Source organism: Streptopelia decaocto (assembly GCF_964273445.1).
Source record: "Streptopelia decaocto genome assembly, chromosome: 1".
NCBI classification, from domain to species: Eukaryota; Metazoa; Chordata; class Aves; order Columbiformes; family Columbidae; genus Streptopelia; species Streptopelia decaocto.
The window spans coordinates 120,848,805-120,876,384 of record NC_138663.1 but is presented as its reverse complement, the minus strand read 5'-3'; the positions used below and the strand labels follow the sequence as shown (position 1 = coordinate 120,876,384).

At 43.2% G+C, this 27,580-nt stretch overlaps 1 protein-coding gene across 2 annotated transcripts in view; it reads right to left on the bottom strand.

Annotated features, from left to right (window-relative positions):
- Positions 1-27,580, bottom strand: part of RUNX1 (RUNX family transcription factor 1) — a 176,860-nt gene that overhangs the window by 25,823 nt on the left and 123,457 nt on the right. The window contains exon 6 of one of the 2 annotated variants that reach the window (XM_082044461.1): positions 10,549-10,740. The exons of the other annotated variant lie outside the window; for it this stretch is intronic. Within the exon in view, the coding sequence (XP_081900587.1) occupies positions 10,549-10,740 (192 nt within the window). The remainder of the gene's footprint in view (positions 1-10,548; positions 10,741-27,580) is intronic. 2 annotated transcript variants of the gene reach the window in all.

Below are 27,580 nucleotides of genomic sequence, written 5' to 3'. Positions count from 1 at the left end.
TGTATCTGCTGGCCGCTTCTGAGGGTGGAGGCTGGGGAGTGCCATGAGCACAAGAGCCTGGCACAAACACCCAGGTATGTGCTTAAAAGCTGAAGGCAGCTGACAGAGAGCTTTAAAAAAAAAACTATTTGCAGAGGTGGGGTATAAATGACCATACAACAGAGATCTGTTTGTATCAAGGTGAGCATTCATTGGCAAATCTTGGTTTACACTCACTTGAGAAGTCTCCCTCCCTTTTGTGTGGTTCCTTTTCAAGTTAACACAAGTGTCCACTTTTATAACGTAGAGCAGTACTGTTTTCTGGTGGATACTTTCCCCCATACCAAGTTTGAATTTGCAAATGGTTTTGTATGTAAAATTGCCCATGTATACATAAGTCTCCAGGATATTGGAGAGACTATTCTTTAGAGCAATTATTCATGTGCTTTACTGTAGAATGAGGATCATCACTGAGACCTTGGGATTTTTAAAATTAAATATACTTTAGTAACCTTGTGCAATGAGAACTGAAATCATCATAAAAGGTACACTTGCTCAGCTAACTGTAAATCATTGCTAGACTAATAAACAATTAATCACTTCTCACAAAACATTGTCTTTCCTACAGTGCAAAGAATGTAGCAGTTTACAACAGATTTTCTGAATACTGGAAACCTATTGATTAATAAAGCAGTGAATTTATAACATTTTGTTATGCAAAGGATTTTTTGTTTCATTGTTTTTTGCTGGCAATCATCACCTGAATTTCATCTGCAAGAAGCTAAAGGAACCTATATAGCCAAATCATACCTAAAAGCTCTGATAATCGTAATTATTTAAGAATGCAGAGGATGCAAGCTACAATGGCTTATATTCTAAAGCATGCCTAGTGATCTAGTTCCTTTTTTGAGTACCTAATCAAAGACATTCAGAGCATCTCTTTTTGCAGAAATCCAGGCTCCTTGAAAGTGCTTGGATGTGGAAGGATTTGGTGTTCACTGATCTTGAACTGAGTATCTTGCATAACACAGACAAACCAAGTAAACTTCAGAAACAAACCTAAGCATTTGCTGCTGGAAACAAAGCTGACCCTGACAGCAAACCCACTAACTTTTAATGGATCTATTTCCTACATTTTTTTTTTCAATGCTTCTAAGTGAAGAGATGTATAAATAGCATGAAAATGGTCAGATGGAGACAAAAGTCTATTTGACTATCTAATGTGCGCTTCCCCACATAATTAATTGTTTTATCGAGCACATCCAAGGCTATTGTTCTTTGCATGTGAACAATCCCCCTTTATAGGGGTCATAATATCCTGGATACACAGGGAAAACTTATAAACAAGTTTACTAAGGGCGTACTGTGTACTCAGTCAGGTAACAGGAGTCCTGTGAACTCTCTAACCACATGGGATCATCAGAGAAGATCTGCTTGACGAAACATCTTGTTAAAAGCATGGCAGCAGAAGAGGCGAGGGCATGCCTGCACTTGATGCTTTGAAAGGAGACCTCCCCCCATGGATAAATCCCCCCTGGTGAAGAAAGCGGAGACTATGCCTGTCCTTCTGAATGCAAAGCCCCTTGGCTGCTGGGAGCACGAGTGGCCGCTGCAGCCTCCCGCAGAGCTACAGGGGTTGATTTCATTCCATCCAAATCTATCTGTCTGCACTAACCCAGATCGTGCAGGCTCTGTATACTGAGGTGGGGTTCACACTTCAGAAACAAGCATTTGAACACTAACTTTTGAGCTAGTGTCCTCATTTTCTCTTTCTTGTTTTCTACATGGCAAACAGTAAGGGTGTCTGTGGTCACTCTGCTCTAAACCCCCAGAATTTCAAGTTTGGAGAGGCCCAGTCTTTTCTTGAGGGAAAAGAATATTCTTTTCTTGAGGGAAAATAATACATTCAATTACAAAATCAAAGTGGCACATGGGCAGCATCAGCCGAATAATAAGCTGGTTTCAGTGGGTGTTTGTTTTTAGGGTAAGGAGCTCCTATTTATTTTTTGTTTGTTTTATTTACCATGGAAGGTAATTTGAGCTCTGATATAAAAATATATAATGTTCTGCCAAGAGGGGATTAAACAGGAGAATGCTATGGAAAGAAACTGGGTTTGTCAGTAAAGAACTGAGAGAGATTTTATTTACCAGAGTTTTGCAATCAGGGCTTTTAATCTTCCTCACAATTGGGCCATTCAAAGGCCAAGAATATGCTTCAAGGGCCAGTGAGGAATAACCCCAAAACCAAGGAGTAGCTGTCTCAGATGCTGAAATGCTAATCAAACACATGGCAACATGTTGCTATCCGAAGTTCAGGATGGTGGGAGCACCTGCGTCTGGGGCAGGCAGGGATATTTACTTTAGACATCTCCAGCATGCTGGTGCCACAGGTGAAATTTAGCACCAGGCAAGAGAAGCAGTGAGCCAGAATAAGGTGTTTCCATGGAAAAGTAACAGAGCCCAGTGACCTAAGTAATCTCAACAGCAGACAGAAATGTCCCCTAAGGTACAGTGCATTAAAGTTGTCATCCTGAAAGATGCTGAGCCTTCTCAGTTGCCCCAGAAATAAGGAGAAGAGCAGGTGGAGGCCCCGTCTTGGAGAGGAGACTCCAGTACTTCCGTACCAGGAGAGAGCTAAAGGAGCAAGAACTGAGCCCAAGTAATTCAGTCTTTTCTCTGGTGATCACGGTGACTGCTGATAGCATGAGCACTAAGCTGGTGGCGTCAATGCAGGCGCAAGGTTCTTGCATTGGGTCAGAGAGCAGCTTCATTTTTGCAATGACATAATGGAGAAGGGACTTTGGCATACTGAGTCAAAGATGAGAAAACAAAACAAACCAGAGAGGATCACTGTGCATGTTAAAAACTGAAACCGGGATACTTGTCCCTACCTGCAAGCTTTGTTTCTCTTAGCAGTATCTATCAGCTCAGTGTTGTTCTCATGTGGTAAAAGACATGGACAGACTAATGAAAAATAAAGCTGTGGCTGGGCACGAGCTGCCAAATTTTATATGTGCCTAAAGATTCAGCTGACAGCTAGAGAGATTTCCAAAGGCATCTCTGTAGCTGCCACTGATTTCCGTGGGGATTAGGTGTTCGGCCGGTGTCAAAAATCTTGCTAAAACGTCTTTCTGGTGTGCTGAGTTTTCCTAATTACCTTGTAAAAAATCAAGCTCTAAATAGCTTGCCAAAAGATAAGCAGAATGGCTTTGACAAAACTTAGAACAAAACACTGATCTCTGAACTCCTCAGTTTCTGCTTGAAAACCAAGATTTCTTTTTCTCTGGTTAAAGTCATCCTTTAGGATGCTCCATGTGGAGGACAAAAGGGAAAAAAACAAAACAAAGAAAACAAACAAACACAGAAGGAAAATTTGTGTAAGTGGAGATGTTGTTTGGGGACTGAGAACATATTTGTTGCCTTATCTACTGCTTTTTTAATCTCAGGAAGTGCCAGGCAATTGAAATATGAAGATTGGTATCTTTTAAATATATCGACACTTAGAAATCTTCTGGATTAAATACCATTACATAACTCTTTCCATTAGTGCCTTAAGTTGATGAAAAAGCTAAACAGTTTCAAGCTTTTTTTTTTTTTTAGAGCTGAGTGTGAGGAGGCAGGGGAGGCTCTTGAGCATGGCTCATGCCCTGGAGCTGGGTGCAAGGCGGGCAGGTGTTGTGGAACTTGGTTCCTCACCTCGCTCTGCCCTGAGTGGGAACAGACAGAGGAGGCACAAATCCGCGGCTGAAGGGGATGAATCCTCAAGGTGCATGGAAGGGGCAGCAGGATAAATTCCTGCCACCCCCCAAATGGGAAAGGCCTTCCCCCTAGCAGCTGAAGCACGAGGTCTCCAGTGCTGGAGAGCTGACTGAGCCTTCATGGCAGATAGGATTTGCTCAGAGAACTGCTAAAGGCCTGGTAGTCCAAATAGGAATGAGGAGTGCACTGGGAGTTTGCAGGCAGAGGTTTTATCTCACCACTGAAATCCAACAGAGAGAAGAGCTGAGAAGATCCCTGAGCTACCTTCCTGCCTGTCCCAGAGAATGAAATGTCCCTCGTTTTGCATCTGTGAAACCACAGGTGCAGAGGATTGATTGAGTGGAAGAACGTATGGGCCCAGAGAGGATCTCCTGAGCCCTGCAGCCCAGTCACATCTTGTGTTCTGCACTTACATAACATAGCAATAGCCATCTTAAGTTACATCTTTCTGTCTCTAATAGCCCACTGGAAGGCTGCCAGGGCTGCTCTGATACCTAGGAACCATCTTCTAATTTCCAGCCTAAATTCATTGATGGTCAGTTTACAGAATAACCACTTGTTCTTCAGCCAACACTATCCTTTGGTACAAATAGTTCTCCTCCCTCCCTGATGTGTTTATTGACTGTAATTATCTTCCCCCTCAGCTCTGTTTTGGTACGCTGAATAAATCTGGCTCCGCTAACCACTTCTTTAAAGTAAGGTCTTTATTCCTCTTGTCATACTAACAGCCCCCCTTTGCACCTGCTGCCACTTGAATGAATTTTACTTGAACACTGGATAATCATTATTTCATCTAGACCTCAGAGGAGAATTTTCTATAACTTCCTATAATGCTATTAATATAGGATCCCACCTATGGTATCTCAAAATGGCAAAACTGGTGGCCTGCTCCTGGCAGGGAAGGAGGGAAGAGAAGAGATACCTAAGGCGAGATGGAGGGAATTCCTCGGGACTGCTCTCGTTCTTGGGCTACCACTGGGTATCACCGCCACTCTCATGTATCACAGCACAACCGGCCCTGCAGATAAGCAAAGTCTTGGCACAGGTGACTTGTCACGGTAACAAAATTTTATTTTTTCAGAGGGGACTGAAATGGTGTTGCAAACTTTACAAATCAAATGGAAGACATGCCTCTTGCTGTAAGGAGCCTATTTTAATGAATGAGTAAAAAATGATGTTGAGAGCTGGAGCCAAGAAAACATGGACAGTATGAAGCTGCTAGTTGTTTAGTTATATAATGCACATCTTGCGTGTATCTTTACTATAGTGGTATTTTCTAGTCTATACAATATATTCTGTATATACCATAACCTCACAGACATTCTCCAAAATACAGATATGGAGGGTGTTAGTTTCACCACAAAATGAGACATATTGCTTGGCCAGAAATGCTACACAAAATAATTTTGTGCTTTTGCAAGTGTCAAGAGTCACATTTCTGCTGCTCTCTTTTGGTTTATGCTTTAGAGAAAAATTCCCAAGACATGCCCCAGTTTGATCAAGACAAGTATAGTAACTCTGGACAAAAACAGGAGCACCTGTGCCTGCAGAGCTACAGAATGGATTCAAACACCCTTAAACAGGTGTTTTATATATATATGCATTAGTAGGGGGCATGAAAGAGAAGGGATTTCTCCACAGGGTGGACTTGTATTAGAATGAGTGAAAGAAGAATTGTTTTGCTTGTGCTAATCCAGTTCACATGCTTGTGTGCTCATCTCTTCGAATGCAACCTGGTTTATGACATGATAAACAGACAGCAGGGTGAGTCTGCTGCTAATGACACTGTACCTCTTAAAAAGAACGACTGCTGAGGTTATTCATGGCATTATATAAATGGATTATGTGCTGAGCGATAACTGTTAATCAAAGAAACATATTGTACTTTCAGTAAAAAGACATTTTCTCTCTGTAAAATTTCCTTTCTGATAGAGCCAGTTGGAACCCTTCCGTTTAAACAGATTCAGTTTGCAAAATATTTTGGGAAAACACCACTATTTCAACAAACTTCCTCTGACCTCCAGGTGGCTGTGGTACTCGAGCTCTAAGTCCATGCCACCGAGGTGGCTTCATCTCCTTCCTTTTCCACACACAGGAGCTATTTGGTGGCTACTGATAGAAGGGGAAAGGAGAAAAAGCATCTCCCCTCTTGACCGAAGTGAGGTCCCGGCACATACTCAGCATGATGACCACCAGGAGACAGGCACTGGAGGGGAGCTCCATCAAAGGGGTGTCCCCTGGCTGCTGGCAAAACATTCGCCAGCTGGCTTGTGGTGGGGAAACTGTACTCTGGGGAGAAGCGCTGGAGCCAGAGAGCTTGGCAGCCCCAGCTGTGCTGATTGGAAATGACGTACCCACTGCCAGATCCTGTGCTGCCCGCGCTGCCCACGCTGCCGGTGCTGCCTGCGCTGCCTGCCGATGTGCCGGCACGACTCACCCCTCACTACTCTGCCAGCCCGGGGGAGGCAGGAGCAGCGCCGATAGGAAAGGTGCCAAGCTCAGGCAGCACTCGCTCGTCATGCCAGGGAGTGTATTTTGGGATGGAGAGGTCAGGTGGTTAATGGAGTGGAAGTGGGATGATGCACTGTTAAAGCCGCCACGTACTCGCTCTGCAAGCACACTGGGTTGAGGAAAGACGGGGAGACTCAGATGTGTTCAAAGAGAACATAAAAATACATTTAGCATATTGCACAATGGAAAGAGCTGACGAGCCCCTAATCTTGGGAGCCTCTTTATCTGTTTTGGCAGGGAGCTATAAGCACGTCGATCTGGATTCTCAAAAGCACCTGAAAACTGCATTTTGCAGCAGCAAAACACAGAGGCAGAGTGACAGCCCTATTGAAGCCCGCTCTGAAACACTGCCCTGTGAACACTTCTAGCTCTATTAACCCATGGCCTATTAAACTGACTTAAAAGTGGAAATATTAAAAATCAGGGCAGGATACAGCCGTAGTAAGAACAAAGCCATTTTAATTCCCTGGGTTTAAACACTGCCCTTGACTCTACTCCTGTGTTTCACCAGTTCATGGGAACCCAGATAAACTTGGGCTGTTTTTGGTGGAACGAGATTACGATAGCAAGGACCTTGATATGTCTCTTCAACAAAGCGTATTGCACCTGGAGGAAGACAAAAGGCTGGCTTGTAACAAAATAATCTCTTAGTCGTTATGTTTTGTGCTAATTCAAAGAACTGATCTTTAAATGATCTCTTTTGCTTTGCTATCGGTGCTAATTCTGCTGCTTCACCTAAAGATCTGTCAGCAATTTTTTCACAGCCTCTTGTTTCCAGGGGTTTTAGACTTGGTCATAAAAGCATAGTCCCAGCTGAAACTTAACATATAAGGTTACAATATTTAAAAAAAAAAAAAAGTGAGCGAGTATACTCAGATATTTTTAAGGCTATAAAATCGTAAAAAGAACCAGAAACGTGTAGCTTAAAGTGATTATGAAGATTATTTGTTTTCCCTAGATGGGACTAATAGCTTTTTTTTTTTTCTATTTTTACTTTTTAGCCTATGGATAATTAATAAATCACCAGCTGGAAACATTATTTGGGTTAACTTGGAAAAAAAAGGTTATTTAATTGCACATGGTTTTGGATTATATTCTTAACCGCACTAGTTAGAAAGCTTTTATGCAACTTATTAACTCAGCATTAATGCCTCCAAAAGAACACCTTCTTGGCCTGATGAGTTACACATTTAAAATATTTCTATTGGCTCTGAAAAAAATTATACTGTAAAGGAACCATATAAAATTGTATCTATGTAAACCTCTGGAATTATAGATGACCTACTCTGGTTAACATTAACCACTGCAAAATTAGCAAACATGTATCTGTTTCAGTCTGGTGTTAGAAGAAACTCAACCATAATGCTTAGATAGATAGATTTATAGTTATTATATATATAAACTTAAATGTTCATCAAGGGTACTACCTAAACTTTCCTAAACAACACCCCAGCACAGCTCTCATGGCTCTGTTTTCTTTCCCCCTCTGTACAAAGCAAGGGGTGAGTTAAGGTTGAAGCTTTGGCCAGGTTAGAGCTTTAACTGAATATCCTTACTCTGTGCGTGTAGGTCAAATGCTTTGACATTATACACTTGGTACTGGCACAAAGTAATCTTTCAACTCAAACCATGTGTGATATGGTGGTAGCTTTTTCTCCCCTTCTGTTTCCCTTTGGTCTGTGGATTGGCTATGGTTAGATCTTTGAAATGAACAGGTGTACTTTCTCCCTCCTTGTGATATGAAAGAAGCATAAAACTCGATTATAGCAATTTATGGTCTCTTAACTTGCTTGGACTTGTATCCATGACACAAGAAGCTTTATGCTCAAATTCAGGACTTGGTAAAATAGGAAGTTAAAATTAACCTCAATCCTTTTATAGATGAAAACCTCAACAAATAAACCGTGGTTTAGTGGCATGGCAACCTGCCTCTTTAAATCCAAGAACTAGTCTGAGATGTCTATTTTGAGTTATTTTTGGGTTTTTAAAAAAAATATATTTGGGCTTGGATGAATAGAGCAGTAGCCTGTGATTCATACTGATGTGAGTTAAAGCAAAGTTTAATTCTCCTACTTGAAAGTTAGCAATGTATGGGATTTTTATGCCTTATTTTATACCTATATAAAAAGCCCTCTGTATTCTCTCCAGTAAGAGAGTTTCAAGAGAAGTGTTTCAGGATGCAAAGATATGCAGATAGGTATAGCAATGATATGGAGAAAGTCAGGAGCATTTAGTTTTTTGGGGCCTGCATTCTAAAATGTAACTCTGTTTATTAAAAATAACTAAAAGGAAAAAAAGGAAAATATCCTAACTTCCTAGAGATCACACAGAAGAGCAGCCTGAAAACCAATTATCATTTGAACACATGAAAAAATGATGGTGCTGGAGCTCCTTCCCACCCTAGCTGTTTCCCCTGCTATGATAGCGTGACCCTGAAAAGCAGAGCCCTAGAAATTAAAAGATGTCTGTAGCAGAGACAGTCCTGAATGAGGGAGGCTTCAGTTTGGATCTTATTTTAGTGATAGCGACTGGAAGCCTCAACAAGTTGCTAAATGGACAACACACACATTTTGGAGGCAGAGGGAAACCAAGAGAAAGCAGCCCGATAGGTAAAGAGGAGGATATCAGTGCGGGAACGGTAGCCCTTTGATTGCCGTCATTTTCTGAGCTACGTCTTCAGGTGAAGCACATTAAAATCTTGTTTGCGAAGAGCAAAGCAAAGCGACGTACTAAAACTAATTCTGGAGAGAGCAGCTGAATCCCCAGCTGGGCGTGAAAAGGCAGTTGCTCTGAAGTTGTACACATGAGGGACTTTCACAGGGAATCAGGGCAGAGGAATACTCGATGTTAAACCTGATACTCCGCTAAGCATATAGTGTTCCCAAGAAGCTGAAGAATGCAAGTCTGTGACCAATACCTCCACCCACGTAGCTGCTGGCTGCTGAGTAGCCATAATAACATGTGCGTTTTCTTTTATCGGAACAGAGCTGTGCACAGGAGAAAGCCAACGTGGTTTGCTCTGCAAATCAGAACGCTACGTGAGGGGACTGCCAGGAGCTGGGAGAGGTGCAGGACTGGATCCTTCACCTCAGCTGACCTGGCATGGCTTCAGGGAGGGAAGGAGCTGGGTGGTCCTTCCAAATGTGTTTTTGCCCGCCTCTTTTCTACAATACACATGGCAATGTTTTGATTTATTTTAAAAAAATAATATTTTAAAAATGCCCACTTCTGCTCACAGCAGAGTCAAGAGCAGATTTGCAGCAGATTTCACCAAGTCAAAGACCTTCCTGGCCCTGGGAACAAAAAGATGTAACAAGGGTTTGCCTTAGGTAAACGATAACCTTTCCTGCATGCAACAAAATGTACCCTGGTTTTAAAAAACAAATGCTGAAAAAATAACTTATTCCAATCTGTGGTAACTTTCTCCCAAAAACTCCAGCAGTGAACCTCAATTAAAGCCGTTTCATTTTGTCTGGAAGATTAGAGGAAAACTCCATTAGGTGCATCTCACTATGAACCTACATTTTGATACTAATTTTGCAGAACATGCATCAGCTGACGGTTTAGCGACCTGATTTCCTGCTTACTGAGTTCCAGCTGATCCCAGGGACAGAGTCGGTTTTAGCAGTGACAGACTCAGCTCTAACAGTAGCAGATAAGATGTCAAGCTACATGACTTGGTTTCACTGGCATCATCTGAGCCTGAGCCTCAGAGGAAATCAGAATCCTGAGTCACCATTTTGCAGGTTTTCATTCAAATCAAACCCACTGGATAACCAACGGCCACAGAAATATGCTCAAACCAGCCTGCCCATATTAATGTCTTAGCACTAAGAGGTTGTCTTCAGGGGACAAAGCACTTTGCAAAGCTTTCTTTGCTACTGCCTTCCTGTTAAATGTCAAAGGCAATGATGGTATTTCTCTCTCATTCAAGCACACAATGTAGTCGATAAATATCCATCAGGAAATACACCTACACACAGCAAAAGACCTGGCTTAATGCATCTTTGCAAGAAAACAATGACCTTCAGGATGTTACGGTTCTAGCATAAGTGAGGCTGTACTGACACTGGGAAGATGAGACAGTACAGACCCCTTATAATCTGTCAGGTCTTTAGAAATACAGATGCATGTTAGGAATCCCCCCCTTTCACTCATTAAAGGCTCTCACCCATTAAAGGAGGCCAAAGAGAGTCCAGAAGAGATGGAGGGATGAGGGGGCAGCACCTGCAAACCCCCGCGCTCCGCAGGCTGGAGGGGTGGAGGTGGGCAAGCCAGGGGAGGATTTCAGGTACTTACCCTGAATCTGACTCTGAGGCTGAGGGTTAAAAGCAGTGGTGTGGTTCAAGGAGGCTCGTGGGTTGGGTGTGGGGGCTGGGTGGTGTGGGCTGACCCTCATGGCTGTACGACGCAACTGCTCCAGTTCACTCAGGCGCTCTGAAAAGGACAAGCTCCCGGGCTTTGTCTGCTCATCTATTTTCTGACGATGTCCTATTGTGGGAGGGGGGGGAAAAAGATCAGAAAATCTCGCTGATACATGAGGTCTGTTGACTTTTTTTTGTTTTATTTTTTAACCCCCTCATCCTCTGGCAAAGTACCTAACCAGCTAGCAGCCATCTGAAATTAAACTGAAACCACCTCTCTGCAAGAAGAGGAGACACAAGCAAGTCATGCATTGTAACTGTATTGTGGAGCAGCCCAAAACATGGCCTATTCTGCAGAAGAAGATCCACTCAAAATTGCCCTGTCTTCTTACACCTCGCACTAGGACAGGAGGTGTTTCTAAAAGGGGGATTGTCTGCAGGGATGCATAAAAAGAGGAAACATCGAGTGGCCCCTGTGCTAAACCTGCACTGCAATAACTCTTCAAAAATTCAGGTTGTCATAAGGCACCATAATTAGGCAAGTACTATGGGGCTATAAAATAACAAACCCCCAAAAATCCCATTTTTGATCCTTTTGCAATGGATTTGCAGACAAAAAGAGGAAATAAACACCAGAAGCTGGCAGAATTGAAACTGGACTGATGAAGTTTATCTTAATGATATCAGGAGCTTCAGAAAAATGAGGTCTCACCAGACATCCGACTGTAAGAGACTAGATGCTGACATTACAGCATTGGCCAGTGCACAGATGACTTGGCCATGGCCACATGGGAGTTAATGGGTCCAGCACTTCACAGTGCAGCCCTTGGAGCATGGTCCCCATGAAGCTCTGGTGCTGTGGCCCCACGGGGCTGGGAGGGGACAAAGAAGGTGCTGGAAAGGCCCAGGTTCAGCATAGCATTGGGGAACATCCAGATTCAGCTGGAAGGGTAGAGACATAGCTCATCATGGGTAGGACTGGTTTCAAGATAAGCCTTAGCTAGCAGCAGTAAGCAGTACGCAAGGACTAAGGTAATGCATTTCTAACTGTTGCCTGTGCTGGGATCCTGTGCTGTAACATCAAATATTGCACACAGAGTATACAAGAGGGACATCTCATCTGCTGGAGCACTTTCTCTCCAGTAGGCATGACAAAAGCACAAATTTTGAAGCTTTTTCCCCACATTTTTAAGAGCAACTCTGCAAACAACTTTTTTGTCCATTGGCTTCCAGTGTTATGAGATATCCTTTGAGAGTGGGGTATCTTACCCTGGAAGGCTGCTGGCACCACACTTCGGGGCTGAAATGGAAACGTCCCTAGTAGACTTGTGTTTGGTGAAATGTCTGAAATGGGATGGTCTAGCCATGTTCCCAGGCAGGTGAAATCAGAATTTGACATTGTTATTTTCCCCCATCCCCCAATAGGGCTTTCCTTCTTTACAATCACAGTAAAAAGACCTTCAGCAGAAAGCCCAAAAGCAGACTGTCTCTGGCAAACAAGTTGTCCTTTCAAAGAGGCTGTCTGCAAATGGAGGGCAAGATACTGACTGCAATGGGCCTATTAGGACATACCCTGACCTCCTCTATTTAGTCAATGGAGTAGGATCCCCAGCTCCAAAAATGTAATTTTCATGCGCTCTACTTGTGGACCTTCTTGTAGAGCAGTGGATGTCTTCATCCCTCCTTTTCCCTGCAACCCAATCCCATTTATGCACTTTGTGTTTGTCTCAGGAAATCGGGTCCCTCATAAGACTTTGTGGCTTATCCCTTCCCCTTCTTCCCATAGGACACTGTCACCCTGACAGGAATGCATGGCAAATCCCTAGCCCAGAGGTCACCATCTTTTCTTCTACTTGTTCCTTTGAAGGTGGTGGCATTATCTTTGGTTTCTGCTGAACATCACAGTTTGCTGTCAGTCTGCTCCTGATTTTCATTTTCTTGTCATGAAGAGTTGCCTCTGCGGCTTTCTTTGCATCTCCATCCTCCCTGCAAGGAGGTGGCCAGTGCTATTCCTGTGGTGAGCCCCCTCTCAACTCACAGCTACAGCAGTGGAACAGATTGGCACAAAACTCCTGAAAATAATCCACCATGCTCCATTCCACACATGCCCGTAGCATTTCATACATAAACTTTCATAAACATCCAGCATCCAATTGTGAATATCAGTGAATAAGCAGCAAAAGATCTCTGAAGAGCTCTGTATGCCCCTTATTCTACAGAGCACTCTTTCAAGCCACCCTAACAGCTCAATCAAGAAACCCGATAATTTTATGCACTAAAAGGAAAATGTGCATTTGAAAGCAGTTCCCAGTAGCTACATTTCTAAAATTAAATTTTATAACTTGTATTATGGTTCCAAATCACAGCGGCTCGGCATTTCTTCCTGTTGCCAGGCCCTTTGGCACAGCTTGAACTGTCTCAGATTCCACACTGTGCTGTAAATTATCCCAAGAGGGGGGAAAAAATAAAATATAAAAAGACATATTATATAGTAGTGGTTTCATCATTAAAGAGACTCAAAAGAGGCTTCCAAAAATTTTTTTTAAAAAGGAGAAGAGAAGCAAAGAAAGATGAAAAATACTTTTATCTCACATTCTGGTTGGTCAAGAGCAAATGCTTTGTTTGTCAGCAGTGCAAAGCTGGATGCTGCCTCAAGTCTTGGGCTCCTGACCCGGCACTTGAATGCAAACATGCGGAGTCATACATGATGTGTGAAATACTTCATGCATTTGGATTATTTTAAACTTCAGCAGGCTGAACCCAGGGCTTGCAAAGCCAAGATCCAGATCCTTCCAAATCCATCCCCCCATGATGTAATTTATTCCTAATTTCAAATTCTGCTTGGACATCTTCTGCTTTCAAATGAGTGCTGAGTTTGACCCCCTGCTACACTGCCTTCTCCTCCTACCTCCCTGGTGCTGCCCTCCCAGCACCCAGAATTTTGGCTACTTAGTGCAAACTCAAGCGTCCCGGCAGAGCAAACCGGTGTGCTGTGGCCCTGCAGGGAGGTGAGCAGTTCCTCTGAAGCCAAGGGGAGAAGGGCTGCATTGAGGCCGCTGGGGTAGGAATTAAATTTCTTGCTTTACGTCTAGCTTCAGCACTACACTTGTGTTGAGCTGGCATACGATGCCAGGCAAAGCAAACAAACCTGAGCTCTCTCTGAACAAAGCAGTAGTGAGCAGGGCAAATTAACCCCGGCACAGCATCCTCCCGAGATCACTGCGGGGCACCCCATTCCCAGGCCAGCTCCCTCTGAGACGATAGGAGAATCTCTGCCTCCCTCTACACTGCACATCCAACAAGTGAAACTCTGGGACCTCCCCACCCAGCCGTGCCCTGCCCTAGGTCATCCTGCCAAATTTTGGGCATTGAAAGGGGGTGTCTCAGCTAGCAGCCTCCTGCATGAGACCTCCTCCATAGCCTGGAGGTAGTAGTGGTGCATTGATACACCCAAGCCCTTGGGCTTCTGGAAATCCCACTCATGTCAATGCATTTGAGAAGGAAAGACTAGCACCAGCAGGTTGCTTCCCAGGGCAACTCTGCTGTTGTTTTCATCCACAAGTTGTAATTTTTGATGGGAACTACCTAGAATCAATGTCAGGCAATTTTCATCTCAAGATGTAGCTCCAAAAGTGGCTATTCCCTCCCCACCCTGAGTCAGAAGAGCTGTTTAACCTTTTGTCCCTTAAGCCGACTGCTGGAGGTAGCAACACGGAACCTGTTTCGCATGAAGGTCAGCAGCAGGGAAGTGAAGAACTGTGTCAGAAAAATGTAACAAATACAAATGTTTTTCCCAAGCCACTATAAATGCACAGGGAGAGCTTTGCTAGGGTGACTTGTGTTTATTAGCTTTACTTTGAAGTTACCCTCTAGACACCTTGCTTAAAGAGCAGGCAAGTTATCCTCAGTTCACCCCTGTAAAGGCCAAGACTATTATTATCCCTCTTTTACAGGTGGAAAACTGAATGACAGAGAAATGAGGTGACTTGCCTGTGGTCAGACAGTGACCCTGTGGCAGATGCTTGCCTCCCAGCTTAGCGTGATGACCACAAGCCCAGACTTCTCCTTTGCATCATGATGCAGCATAAAAAAGAGCAGGAGGAAGGTGTTTGGAAACTAGTGGGGCTCTGCTGAGTTGGCAGCCTGGCCAGGAGGATCTGCCACTTTTTTCAAAGCAGACAGGACTTTATGGAAGTCAATCAAACATTGTCTTGTCCCTGAGCTCACAGAGGGAGACAGCTTGCCATGAGACAGCACCACTGTCCTCTTTCCCTCCCCCTGTACCTGTAATTTTTCTCAATTTGCAGTTACTAGCAGAGGAAAGAAAATGACAGGATTTCTTTTTTTCGCCTTGGGTTGCAGGGTCAGTGTTTGAGATGCTGGAATAAACAGGACATTGAGACTGCTTGGCTAAACCACAGGGTTTGGGGGATTTTAGATTTTTTTTTCCTTATGCCTTTCAAATACTGTCTCAGTGAGGTCAGGCAGATTTTTTTTTACATAGAATATTAAATGAGGAGAGCAGAGAAAATATTAGCTTTTCCGATACTTTTACAGCAATGCAACATGAAAGTGCTTTCCCTCTTAATGGGAGGGAAATGCAGTTTTATAGACTTTAAGAGACCATGGAGCACTCAGCTTGGCCCCTGGCCATCTGGTTGGGGCTCTGCACATGGAAATGACAAGAACAAAGTGCCTTTGCTGCCCCTGTTTTTGTGCACATTGGGCACTCATTGGGGATGGTTGCTTGGTCCGGGTTTCACACCGCAGATGGCCTCATGGAGACAACAGCAGCACCCTGGTCTGCCTCCAGGTGCAGAAAAAGAAACAGGTTTCTCATTACCTTCCTTTTAACCTAGTTTTTGAAATTGTCACTAGATGCCTTTCAGTTTCAGAAGGGGAGAGGCAGGTAAAATAGAGGCTAAGGAGAGGCATGAGGCCATCGGTACTCTCATTCTGCCAGCTGAAGCTACTGAAATTCCTGCGGGTACCCAGGACTGTTTTACAAGTGAACACTGCTGGAATGGATTAATGGACTCTTTTTTTTCTCTTTTGTTCAAGTCACGGGAGGAGTACACTGTTCTGTCAATTGCTCTCATTCACTCACAAATCTGACTACTTGGAGCTGGTGCACCAGGAGGTACTAATGTCCGCCAAAGGTTTGGACTTAGGGGACCAGGTGTATTATCCACAAGTTTTCTGTCCAAAATCAGCAGGGTGTACTTGCATGGAAATAGTATAAGGGGAATTTAATTAAGCAGACCCCTTTCACTCGATGGGGACCAGAATACCTCTTCCTCTCGCCTCTGCCTCCTTTTATCCCAGGCTGGAAATGGAGACTTTTCATACCCAAAATACGGATTATAGACAAGAAAATACAGCATCTGCCAGACTTGCTGATGTGGGGAGTGACTGATGAGACTTAATGCTTTGGTTTAATGAAAACTGTCTGCTTTGGAACTACGTTGGATCTCAATCCAAGTATCTCCTCTTTCCAGGGCTTTTTGTGCTCAGGGCCTTGGTTTGGCTCCAGCTCTAGTGGGGTGGAAAACGAGCTATGTTTCATTGTGTCCAGTTAATAAAGTGGTAAACATTGTTTTGTGCCATGGAGCTAAAATAAATCCAATTATTTTGTACATAGTGACAAATGAGAAGAAAATATTCTCTTTCACATAATTCTAGGAAGTGAACACACTATCTTTAGTGCAAAAAATTATATGTTCTTGTAAACAGAAGTGAATTAAAGTATAGTGCTTCTATATTACTGCCAAGATGGGAAAGGCAAATACTTGAAAATCAGCTATCCTACTTGAAAAAAAGCATTTATTCCTAACAATAGAAATAGTGCCTTGAGTGCATAAACCAGCAGTATTTTTCTATGTGCCAGATATCCCAGATAAAAAGTACTTTGCTTACCCTTTTTGCCTGATTTCCAGTCTGCACACAAAGAACAAGTAGCATAACTTTTCTAGGACACTGTTTGCTGTGCTTTCAAACAGACCTGACCTGATCTTACAGAAGTGTATGCAGATGTTTAGCATAAGGCATTAACCTTTGTTACAGAGCAGGTCATGGGGCTCTTGGAAATCACACTTGAAAATAAAGCTAATCTTTAGAGTGGTTTCCTCTCTAGCCTCCCTCAGTTGGAAGAGACTTATACCACATCCAGGCATTAAAAGGGCTGGTACGGGACAGCATCAGAGCTCACCAACCTCTTGTGGATTGTTAAAAGTGTGATGTAAAAAGTTCCTAAAAAAGGAATTGGACACATTGTAGGGTATTTTCCTCTTTCCTCAGTTCAAAATATTATTGCTGTGGCAAGGAAAGATAATGGTGATAGTAATCAGAGCTTTGAGTAGAGTCCTCAGCAGTTATATTTTTTTGCTGTTTTTCTTAAGCACTATACAACACAAGCCTTCTTTCCAGGTGGAAGAACCATCATGGTAGACAGACTATTATGCTAAACATTTTTGTGTCCTGTCTGTAAGACTGCAAAACTGGTGTTGGTTGTGACACCTGACCTGACTGTGGGCATGAGGTACTGGGAAATGTGTAAATGAGGCTGGATATTATGCAACTGGAAGACCAGGCTGGCATCCAGGCGGCCCTCAGTAGCAGAATGCTGAGCAACACCAAGCACAGACAGACTGACACCGGGAAGCCCTTCCAGATTTACTTCTCCTATCAGCTCCCTAGAAAACCTCACCCTTTCTGCGTTTCTATGGAAAAATCTGCTTGTCACTCCAAATAACTGCAGACAGGCTAGACATTTCAGGTACCATCCTTTGCTGAGCATTTAATTTGTCCACCAGGTGATCCAATTCGGCCGTGTGTTGAACAAGTGTCCAGTGATACTGACAGGGTGAACAAAGATTTACATGGCAGGTTCCCTGCTCTCCAGTAACTGCCCACTTTGTCTGGGGGAAACCCCAGGTAGCTTCTTGCACCTCTGTTGAGTTCTTAGTCACCCTACTGTAACAACATGCACCCTGAGCAGCTCAAGATTTCTTTTCCTACATGTTTTAACAGTAGTTAAACAATATTTTGGCAATATATATATTTTTTTAACCTCTTCTTTTTTAAATCAGTGCTTTAAAAAACAAAACAAAACAAAACACACAAACAGACACTACAGGTAGCGCAAAATTGTTGTGAGAGGTAGTCCTGCCTCGGAACAAACAAGCAGGTGGGAGAGTCCAGATCAAGCCCCTCTTGCATGGTATCCACTAGAAAACAAACTTCTGTTTCCTGTTGTCCAAGTGAGTGCCCTAATAGCAGTCTGAGAGCCCATTTTGTCACTGATTCATTATCCAGCTGCATTGGGAGAGCTCCAGCGGGGAATGTCCCCAGGAAAAGGGACAAGCAGAGGCTGCCGGTCTCCCTCTCCCCAGCCAGCACACTGACTCTGAGACTACGAGCTCCTCTGGGCTGGGTCTCTCCAGCTCTCTCCCTGCCTCCTGACAAATGTATGAAAAACCTCACGTCTACCCTGAGGTACCACAGCCAGAAAAAGCAATCTTGACAATTTTTGCGAGGCAGGAAATAACGCTTCCTCTCGCCTCAGCTCTGCTGGTGAGGCCTGTGCTGTACTAACAAATAGGAAGGCAAAAATGTATTTCCATTTAAAACACAATTATTTTGTTTGCCATGGATCCACCAAAACTTCTGATGAAACTGACATATACGTGTCCTTTATTTCTGTCGTGGAAGTGCAATTATTCTGTGGTTTCATCCCCCAAATTAGGTCATCACAGCAAAGTAAAAGTAAGGGAACCGAGCGTTAGGAGTTTGGAGGGAAGAACTTGTTCATGAAAGTTAAATTAGTCTGCAAAATTATACCCTTTGCTTTCTTTTCCCTTTCCCCCATGTCAATGTATATACTTTAAAAAACCTGACTCCTTGACAAAGTTTGAATGACTCCCAACTTAAGCATCACATTGCCAAAAGCCTCTTTTGTTTCTTTATAGTTTGCATCTTCCCACACGTACAAACCACCATTAGAATACCCTCCAGCCGTGGGCTGAGACATCATAGTTGAAGTTATGTATGAGAGAGTAGGTGCAGAACGAGACACATCCAGCCAACCAACAGCTCAGCGAGCAACCAAGAAAAATACAGGCACACCTCTGTCCAAAGAAAAACTGCAGAAACACAAGGCTTGGGCAGCAAGGACTGAGCCACCGTTTGAGCAGCCCTTGGGAGAAGGTTGTGTCTCTGCTGAATACAGCGGACCAGGCTCCTAATTCAGGCATCTTAATCAAATGTGTAAGCTTAGGTGGGATGAATCTGGACTCCCTCCTGCAGCCTGAGTGGGAAAAGTGAGGGATGATGGCATTTACCACCTTTGCAGTTCCTCCAAGAGGACAAAAAATGGGGAAGTGGGTTGCACAAACATCATGGTATTGGAGGTCAGGGAAACAGCTCAGACAGAAACCCATTTTATCAGCCCACCGATACATGTCTAGACAATGGCAGGTCTTCATCATTCAGTCTCATGCAGAGTTGAACAAGCGACCTGCAACTTAAAGGTCAAGCCCTGTGGCTCACTGTTTACTTAAACCAGGCGAATTTGGCAACATAAGTGTAAATTTAGCCCCCATGGATATTGACCATTTAGACTTTGATGACATGTAAAAAACTTCACTCCTGTCCAAACAAACAAACAAAAAAGTATCTAGCTGGCTACACACTCCCTCTGAACTAAAGACTTTTGCTTTTACCAAGTCTGGTGACTGGTGTTTCTGCACAATAGTTGAAAATACCAGTTTTTCTAAAGAAATGAGCTTGGATATTTTTATCTGTAGGTTATTAAGCAGTCTCTCCTCTGTACTAATGCTCCATTGTGCCTACACAGGACTGCAGTTCACTGAAAGCTCATAAATTTATTGTGGTTCTCCCTAGTCTTTATTTAAGGTTCTTGAACCATTTTTTGCTTTCCTCATTTTCTTTGCAGCTGCAGAGAGATATAGTAAGCTACTGTACAGCATTTTGAAAGCAGGGCCTCTGAGAAGTTTCCAAACTGCATACAAGCAGGTTATTCTTTGGCTTGTTTTCTTTGGCTTGGTGTTAGCAGTAGAGAATGAGTCAAACAGCATTAACTTTCAAGAGGGAAGTGGTGTGGTCAACCAAAACTGTTTGCGGCTAGATTGCGAAGATAGGTAGAGCAGGTAATGAAGAACAGCCCATAATGCAGGGTGTAGGTAGGAGAGGCAGACAGACTCAGACAAACAGAGTCCTTAATAATTAAATCAATACTGTCACCTAAATTTTTCTGCAGCTTTATATGCTAAGGTTATGACACAGCCTGGCCTTTCTGGAGTGGTCAGCCTTAAGGAGATGGCCTGGTGCATGTTGTGCTTAATGGACTCCAACTACAACACTGAGCAAGGGAAGAACAAAGGTTGGGTGTTATGAAAAAAAACAAACAAACAAATGCACACAAAAAGCCACCAACAAAACCAACCAGCCAACCAACCAACCAACAAAACGAAAAGCCCAGCAACTTTTCATTTGTGGCTTGTTAAATTATTTCTTGTGTCTCCTCTCATTTTTAAAGCCTGTTCCTTATCTGTTCCACAGTTAAAGAAGGCAAGGAAGTTGTTTCTGTCTTTCCCTTTCTTTAGGATATTTCAGTTATCAACAAGCATATAGTGCCCTCATACAAGACAACTCTTATGATTCAGAAGCAGGGTTGAGATGGCCTCTCCCAAGCATTGCTCTCCCTCACACTTTGCATAGATCTATGCAGCACTGACATAGGAAGAGTCTGACCAAGATTTATCATTAACACTAATAGAAAATGCATTTACTCATTACAATTCCCAATTGCAGCAGATAAGCAAGGGCACAAATGAAGATGCAGAGCAAATGTCCTTTTTGCATTCTTCACAACAGGGGACAGAGGACGAAGCAAAAGCCTGCAGTGTTTTCGTATGGGCCCGCAAGGAGGAAACTGCTGCACCATCTGATAATCCAGGGCAGACAAGGCTGGGAGGGACTGCAGTGCAGATGGATTTTCACCCCTTCCAGTTATATTCCAAGAAGGAAATAAGGCTGTTCACCGAGAGCATCACACCGCTTCATCCAGCTTGTCTCTTAGACACAGGTTGTTTTGGTAAACCCAGAAGTAAGACAACTCCTCAAAATCAGAGGCTTCAGAAAAGGTCCTGCACTACCAAAAGCTTGTTTGGCAAGTGGGAGTGTCTGATCACTCCATGCATGGCGAAAGTTTCCCTCCCCCTTCTCCCAGTTCCCTTAGGAGCCTGAGGAAGAGAAGGTCCTCTCTCCAACCTCCTGCAGACAGCAGGGTGAAGGAAGCAGGTTGCAGTGGTTGTGTGCAATAGGGTCCTGCTGCCCTCCAGCACAGCCCTGAAGGAAACTTTCTCACCTGCCAGCAGTGGGGTAGGCATTTGGTGGCCAGTCCTGCAGGGCCAGCAGGTGCTCCAACACCCCAGCTTTGCTGGCTTTTGCTAGCTAACCTCCTTCTAGGAAAGGTAAGGGCTCTTTGACACCCTTAAAACCACAGTAGGCAGGAGCACCATGGGGTTTGAACTACAAGTCCATCCTTCCCTAGCTCATGCAAAGACACAGCAGCCACTTCAAACCTTTCATTCGCTCACGTTTAATGACTGCCATCCAAAAGTCCGTCCTTGCTGAAGAAACATGATGGATGAAGGACGAGATGCAGAAAACTTTCATTCAGAGCACCACCAACTGGAAAGATACTTGGCATGTCAGTGAACTAGGGTTTTCAGTGGAGACCAGTGTATAGTCATAACCCTATGGCCAACCTACTTGCCAAGGTGCTGCATATTAATGCTTTTCTTTACACACACACACAAAATACGAGTGGTATCTATACAGTCTTTTTTCATATTTCTATGGAAAATTCTTCCCCCTCCAAAAGACTTCTTCAATGATCTTAACAGCTTCAAATTTTTTGAAGGTAAATGCAGTGGACAGGAGAAAGTCAGACCTACTACTGCTTAGGAAGCATTTTCAGAAGTAAAATACATTCACCTAATTCTGGTTTTGTCACAGTTACAGAGTACTTGCCCTCTGATTTCAGCAGAGCTCAGCCAAGGCTGTATATCCCTTGAAAATCTCACCATGCAAATACAGGAAAACACTTAAAAATATTCACCACAGTCTTTGTAGACATTCAACGACTAGGCAATAAAATAATGAATATTAAGTGCAAAAAAAAAAAACAGTTGACAAAGATGAAAAAAGTGCTTAAAACTTAATACCTACCTGTTAAAAAAAGAAATCACACTAATTCAAGAGGTGGGGGAAGAGCTGTGTGGGATTAAGTGGCTCAAAAAAGGAGTTGAAATAATTTCTATAGGACTGGGCCAGTATTACTGCTGTTCCTAGCCCACACCACAGCACTTCTTGTTTCCTGTTTATGTGATTTATGTGAGGAAGAAAACTGTCCTGTCAAGACTTCTGTTTAAATAACTAGCCAAATAACTAGGCAAGTAAATATATACGAGCTACTGTTTTCCCAAAAAAGCAGTCTTGACACAAGATCTCATATTGCACATATTTGACAATTTTATTGAACTAATATAACAAATTCCCTGCCTCATGTCACCCAACATCAACTCTTGACTGACTCAGCAGTGAGACTGATAAATGCCAGGGAAAATAAACCTGTTTCCCCTTTTCCATATAAAAAAGAAACATCTACACTATGAAACCTCAAGTATGCTGGTATTAAAAACCTATTGAGGTCCTACCCATTGAGTAGGGCAAAATGGACCCCCGTATCACTGTTATGCCAGACAATGATGAGCATCCATATAAATTCCATAATCCTTTGCACATCTGATGGAGAAAAAACAGTACTGTTTTTAGGAGCTGCAGGTAGCTGCTAGCCAGTTAAAGTCCACATGAGGCAGGTCTTGACTGGGCCTTGTCCGCCTTCAGGGATCTTTGCACCGGGGCAGTTATAGCAGCTGCTTTTACTGGTCTTTTGAGCTTGTGAGCAGCGTGCCTGCTGGCATGTCTGTATGATTCCCAATCTGAAACCAACTGCTTGAGAGCATGGGATTTGCTTCAGGTTCCTGTTACCATTGAAAGCCTCCCGGGGTGGCCAGGTGAGGAGACTCTGAGACTTCAGACAACAGGCCGGAGCTGTGCCAGCCTCACCAGCTGCTGTGAGGGGGACAACCCGGCCCAGAGCTGCCCCTGCCCCAAGGAAGCTGCTCCACCATCCCCTCACGGAGGAGAAGGGGCTTGCTGAGCTGCTGGGATGTGGGGCACAGAGAGGTCTTTCTGAGACACAGAAAGAGCTGCAGAGTTGCTTGTGGATGCTCTGCGGATCTGACTGCATCCAGAAACCAGAGCTCTGGTCCTGTTCTGCAGCCAGACTTTTAACCTCCAGTGTCAGGTGGTTCTGTGCTATGTGATGCTCCTGTGCTATACGGTCCTGTGCTAAGCCAGAAGGCCCAAAGCTGTATCACTGCAGTAATTCAGGCTGTTTGTGTGAAAACACGTGCATAATGGAAAAAGGCTTTCCCCCTCACTCCTCACTTTTCTGAGTCACAAAGGGACAAACCGCTCTCTGCTCTTTCTCTCTTTGTGTACTTTCATTATGAAAAATGGGCTGGTGGCATGCACAGCTTTCAGAGCAGCAGGAGACGTGCCCAACCACAGGATGTACATTTTAGGCTGTTGTTCCCCTGCCTCTCTGGGGGAATGTAGAGCTGGCCTGGCTGCTGCGGGGGCTGTTAGGACTGTCCTGCCTGTTCAGAAACAGCTCCTCTGGTCTGCAAGCATGCCCTTGCAATGATACACCACTTTATTTTATTTAAATTTATTAAATTGCTCTCTTTGTCTGTCCTTCGATGAGAGACACACACAGAAAGGAAACCAGCAGGGATCCTCTACCTGCCCACACCCATTTACAGACAGCAACACATCAAGTCAAATCGTGTGATTTTGAGCTGATGATGTTTTGTAACTTTCCCCAGCTGCCGCACGCTTGCACATAACCATTGCACAAGCCAACTACAAATGTCCCCAGAACGCACCCGTAATTTAAGCGTTAGTTCGCCCACATCAGTGTCACCCAGACAATAGGACGCGGGGACACAAACACACAGGCACAGACCGGGCAGTGCTCAACCGTCGGCTTCTCTTGCAGCCCATCCCTTTCTTCTGTCTGTATACCGTCTATTTAGATTGGAAGCTCTTGGAGGCAAGTACCTTAGCCAAGATTTTTTAAAAAGTGATTAGCAAAGCCGGGCTGTGATACTGAGAGGGTAGCGTGCTGCAGAGCACGCAGTGCTAGCAAAGGAAGAATGAGTCCCAGTTACATTTCTGTTATATGGACAGTCAGCTTGCAAATACCACCTTTTCATCTCCACATTTTCTGCCAAGTAACTTTTAGGCACTATAAGTCTACAGGTGAATGGAAGGATCTGAGAAGCCATCACTGAATTTTAAATGGTGGGTCGATTACAATAACACAATGATCCATTTTTTCATGGCTTCTAAACTGTTTGTTGGTACATGTTGGTCTCAGTTTCCAACTGATGGAGGCACTTGCAGAAGCAAGTGAGAAAGAAATGAAGGCGTTTAGTATTATTTCAGCTCACTGAGATGAAAGGGATTTTTGGGAAACAGTTTGGCTTTTTCTTGCGTGGAAGGCTAAAGGTGAAAGTGATGTGAAACCCTCAGAGGAATCGTCCCTCCCCAGCCCCACTTGTGCAGGGTCTTCCTCACTTCTGCCATGGGATGGGTGACGACAGCCCCTCCCAGAAGCTGCTCTGAGAGTCTAAGGTCTGTGGGCAAAGGTTGGACGGGGCAGGTGAAAAGGTAAGCAGATCAGGATCACCTAACACTACCAGCCCTTGATGATTCCCTAAAAAAGACCTCAGGCTGGGCAAGGGGCCATTTGAAGTTTTCCTTCAGAACAGCTAGAGGCCATGGACTTTCCCTGAACCTCACAAGTGAGACAGGACCATGGGATCACTTCAGGTCAAGGTCTGAGGGTTGACTGTGGTTGACCGAAGATGTGCACCTTACCCCCCCCACCTCCCCACTCCCATCCCCCCAGCTGGCTTTGCCAGGAGGCAAAAGGAAATTTCCACTCCTAAAAGGGTGCTTCTTGGGCCAGTAGCTTTTTAAGCTCTTTCTCAAATCCTGCTCAGCAATATTATTCTTTCTTTCTCCACTCCTCAGCATCCTGCCCTTTGATATAAAAAATGCCCAAAATGTATTCGGGAAAACCACATATCCAATATGGGATAATCACATTTAATGCCCAGCTTAACCTTGGACATCTCAGTCTCACTGGGGCTAAATCCATGTAGCTTTTTCATTTTGTGCCATTTTCAGGCACCTGATCCATTAGTGATTTTTTCAGAGCTATGTAGGTTAAAACAATTCAATGAGAAAAAGAGAAAGAAGCAGTCAAAAGAAGAAAAACCTAATTTTTCAGCAGACATACACAGTAGGTCAAATGGCCTAAGGGAAATATTTAATTTAAGAGTCATACTATTTCTACCAAGTTTCCTAACCAAAAGTATTTTCATCAGGAGCACTACTCTTGATCTGGTTACTGCTAATGATTTTCCCCATGGACTTAGCTCATAAAAACATAAATTGCTTTATGAATCATAGAATCATAGAAGTTGGAGAAGAAAATGATGGGTTAGGTCATCTTGTCCTTCCTCCTGACGGTGCAGTATTATTTCTTTTTATAAAAAATATTGAAAATAAGCATTTATTCAGAGCTGGAGAATAAAAATGCTAAGTTTCAAAAGAGATTTTAAAAACACATAATGAAAGCAGTGGAGGAAGAGCCAGATTCTTAAGTACTTTGGCTCTCTCTACAAGCCGTGACAATTTGATGAGAAGTATCATCTGGATAAGCACAAACAGAAATTCAATGACAAAAAAAAAGGACAATGCAAGTTCTGTGCAGCAGTAAATATCATGGTTGTAAATGCAAATCTGGTAGTTACACAGGCAAAGAAGCTGCTAGGCACAAACCTGGCCACCACGATAACTGTCACCAAATGTACAATGGGACATGCAAGAACCCAAAGTCTGCAGGCCTCTGTGCAGAGTGAAGATGGCATGTCTGATAATACATATGCCTTGTTATCGTCATCTATTGTGACATTTCCATGCATCCCAGTGAGCCAAAAAGTTGGTGCTTTGCATATTTGCTTTTGGAGCCTTTTGTCTCAGTATTTTTCTGCTTTCCAAAGATGGTTTCAAATCCTGCTTTGTACTACTTTTTGAAGTTTTTTCCCCAAGCATGCCTAGTTGAAGAAACTGTCTTTTTGCATTAAAAACACCCACTTTGAGAACCTATCTAATTCTGGCTCAGAAATTGCTCTTGACCCAGCATTCTCTGAAGACAAAAGAAAATGCTTCTGTTATTTCTTAAGTTAATCAATCCCAAAGGTTTTTTAAAAAGATATTTCTATGTCCTGTAAAGTTCACTAAAAATTGTCCTTCTTTTAAGTTCTGACTTTTGTCTCGGGTGGTCTTCAACCTCAGAAATGGCCCTTACCTTCTGGCATTTTTCACAGGGAATGCAGGCACTCACTAGAATTCAGACAGTCTGAGAACCATTATAACCATTAGGTAAATGAATCAAAAGCTGTTGCTGGAGTTGGTTTTGGACTTCAGCATGTTTTTTCTAGATCTCTGTAAGACAGCACTATCTAATTTTGTTCCCATTACTGTCTTCCATATATTTCTTTTGAATCAGGACATCTTAGAAAATACAGCTCAGTATTTCTGTAATTCCTTTAGCTCGAGTGAGTCATGGATCTGTAAGCATGAACTTTCTCAAATATTGATTACTGAAACCAGAAACACTACAATCTAGCCATTTTTCTTTTTATTCTAGTCTTAATACAAGAAGGCTGATACAATTTCAATTCCCTTCAGTACACGGAATGCATGTTTTGATATGTCTAACTGCAAGTCTTATATGTGAGTTTGCATAGGTAACAGCCCTGCAATCTACTTTTGGACCAGCTACACATACAACTGATCTAATTGAACCAAGGCAAAATAGAATACACTCACTGAGCCAGAGTACAGAAAAACAAATGTACAGCCCAAACCCATCAGAATTGTCTCAGAATGGAGAATACACTTCTTTTTTCCTTCATAGCCTATGGATCTCATCAGGCCAATCCTTGTCTCAGTAGAATGTAGAAAGAGAAGAGGTACCAGACTGATCATAACAGCTGCTGCGATTCAGAAACCCTTGGTGAGAAGTCAGACCCAGGGACCTTCCAGCTCACTTACAAATGAAAGGAGCATAATCCCTTCTACGCTGCATCATGGATGACTTAGCGATAAAAGGAGCTGTGCATTCCTACTGAGGGGAGAGTCTGATCTCTTCTCCTGACATGCATAAAACCTCCTCCACTATGAGGCTGATTTGCCTATGACAAAGTGAAATTATTTACAAGGAAGTCGGGAAGATATGCATGTTGCTTCAGTATGTATTGTATCTCCATTTCCTTTTTAAAATGTAGAATCTTATTAAATATTAACTATTATACCAACTGAAGAATTGATTTAAAACAGTAGTATGCCCGCAGGATGATTTTGTTTCTTACCCTTCTAGCAGACTCGTATTCAAAAAGCTAAAGCTTATTTGTTGTCTGCAAACTATGAACATGCCTAGGTAATTGCATATGCAAATCTGGAACTTGCATACACAAATATTTTTTATGTGCACAGCTGCTGGGTTCAGCAGGGATATTTTTGAGGAACAATTCAACCACAATTTTCAAAAAATAATACAAACTAAATAAGAAGCCTTACCCCAAGAACGGTATTTGTTTTAAAGTCTGTCCTCAAATCCAAAAAATGTAGGTTAAATTTTTCCATTAAATGCATGCAGCATCATGATGCAACTCATACAAATGAAGGCTTAAGAAGAAAACGCGCAGGCAAGACATGAGTTTTCTAAGCAATTTTAGTTG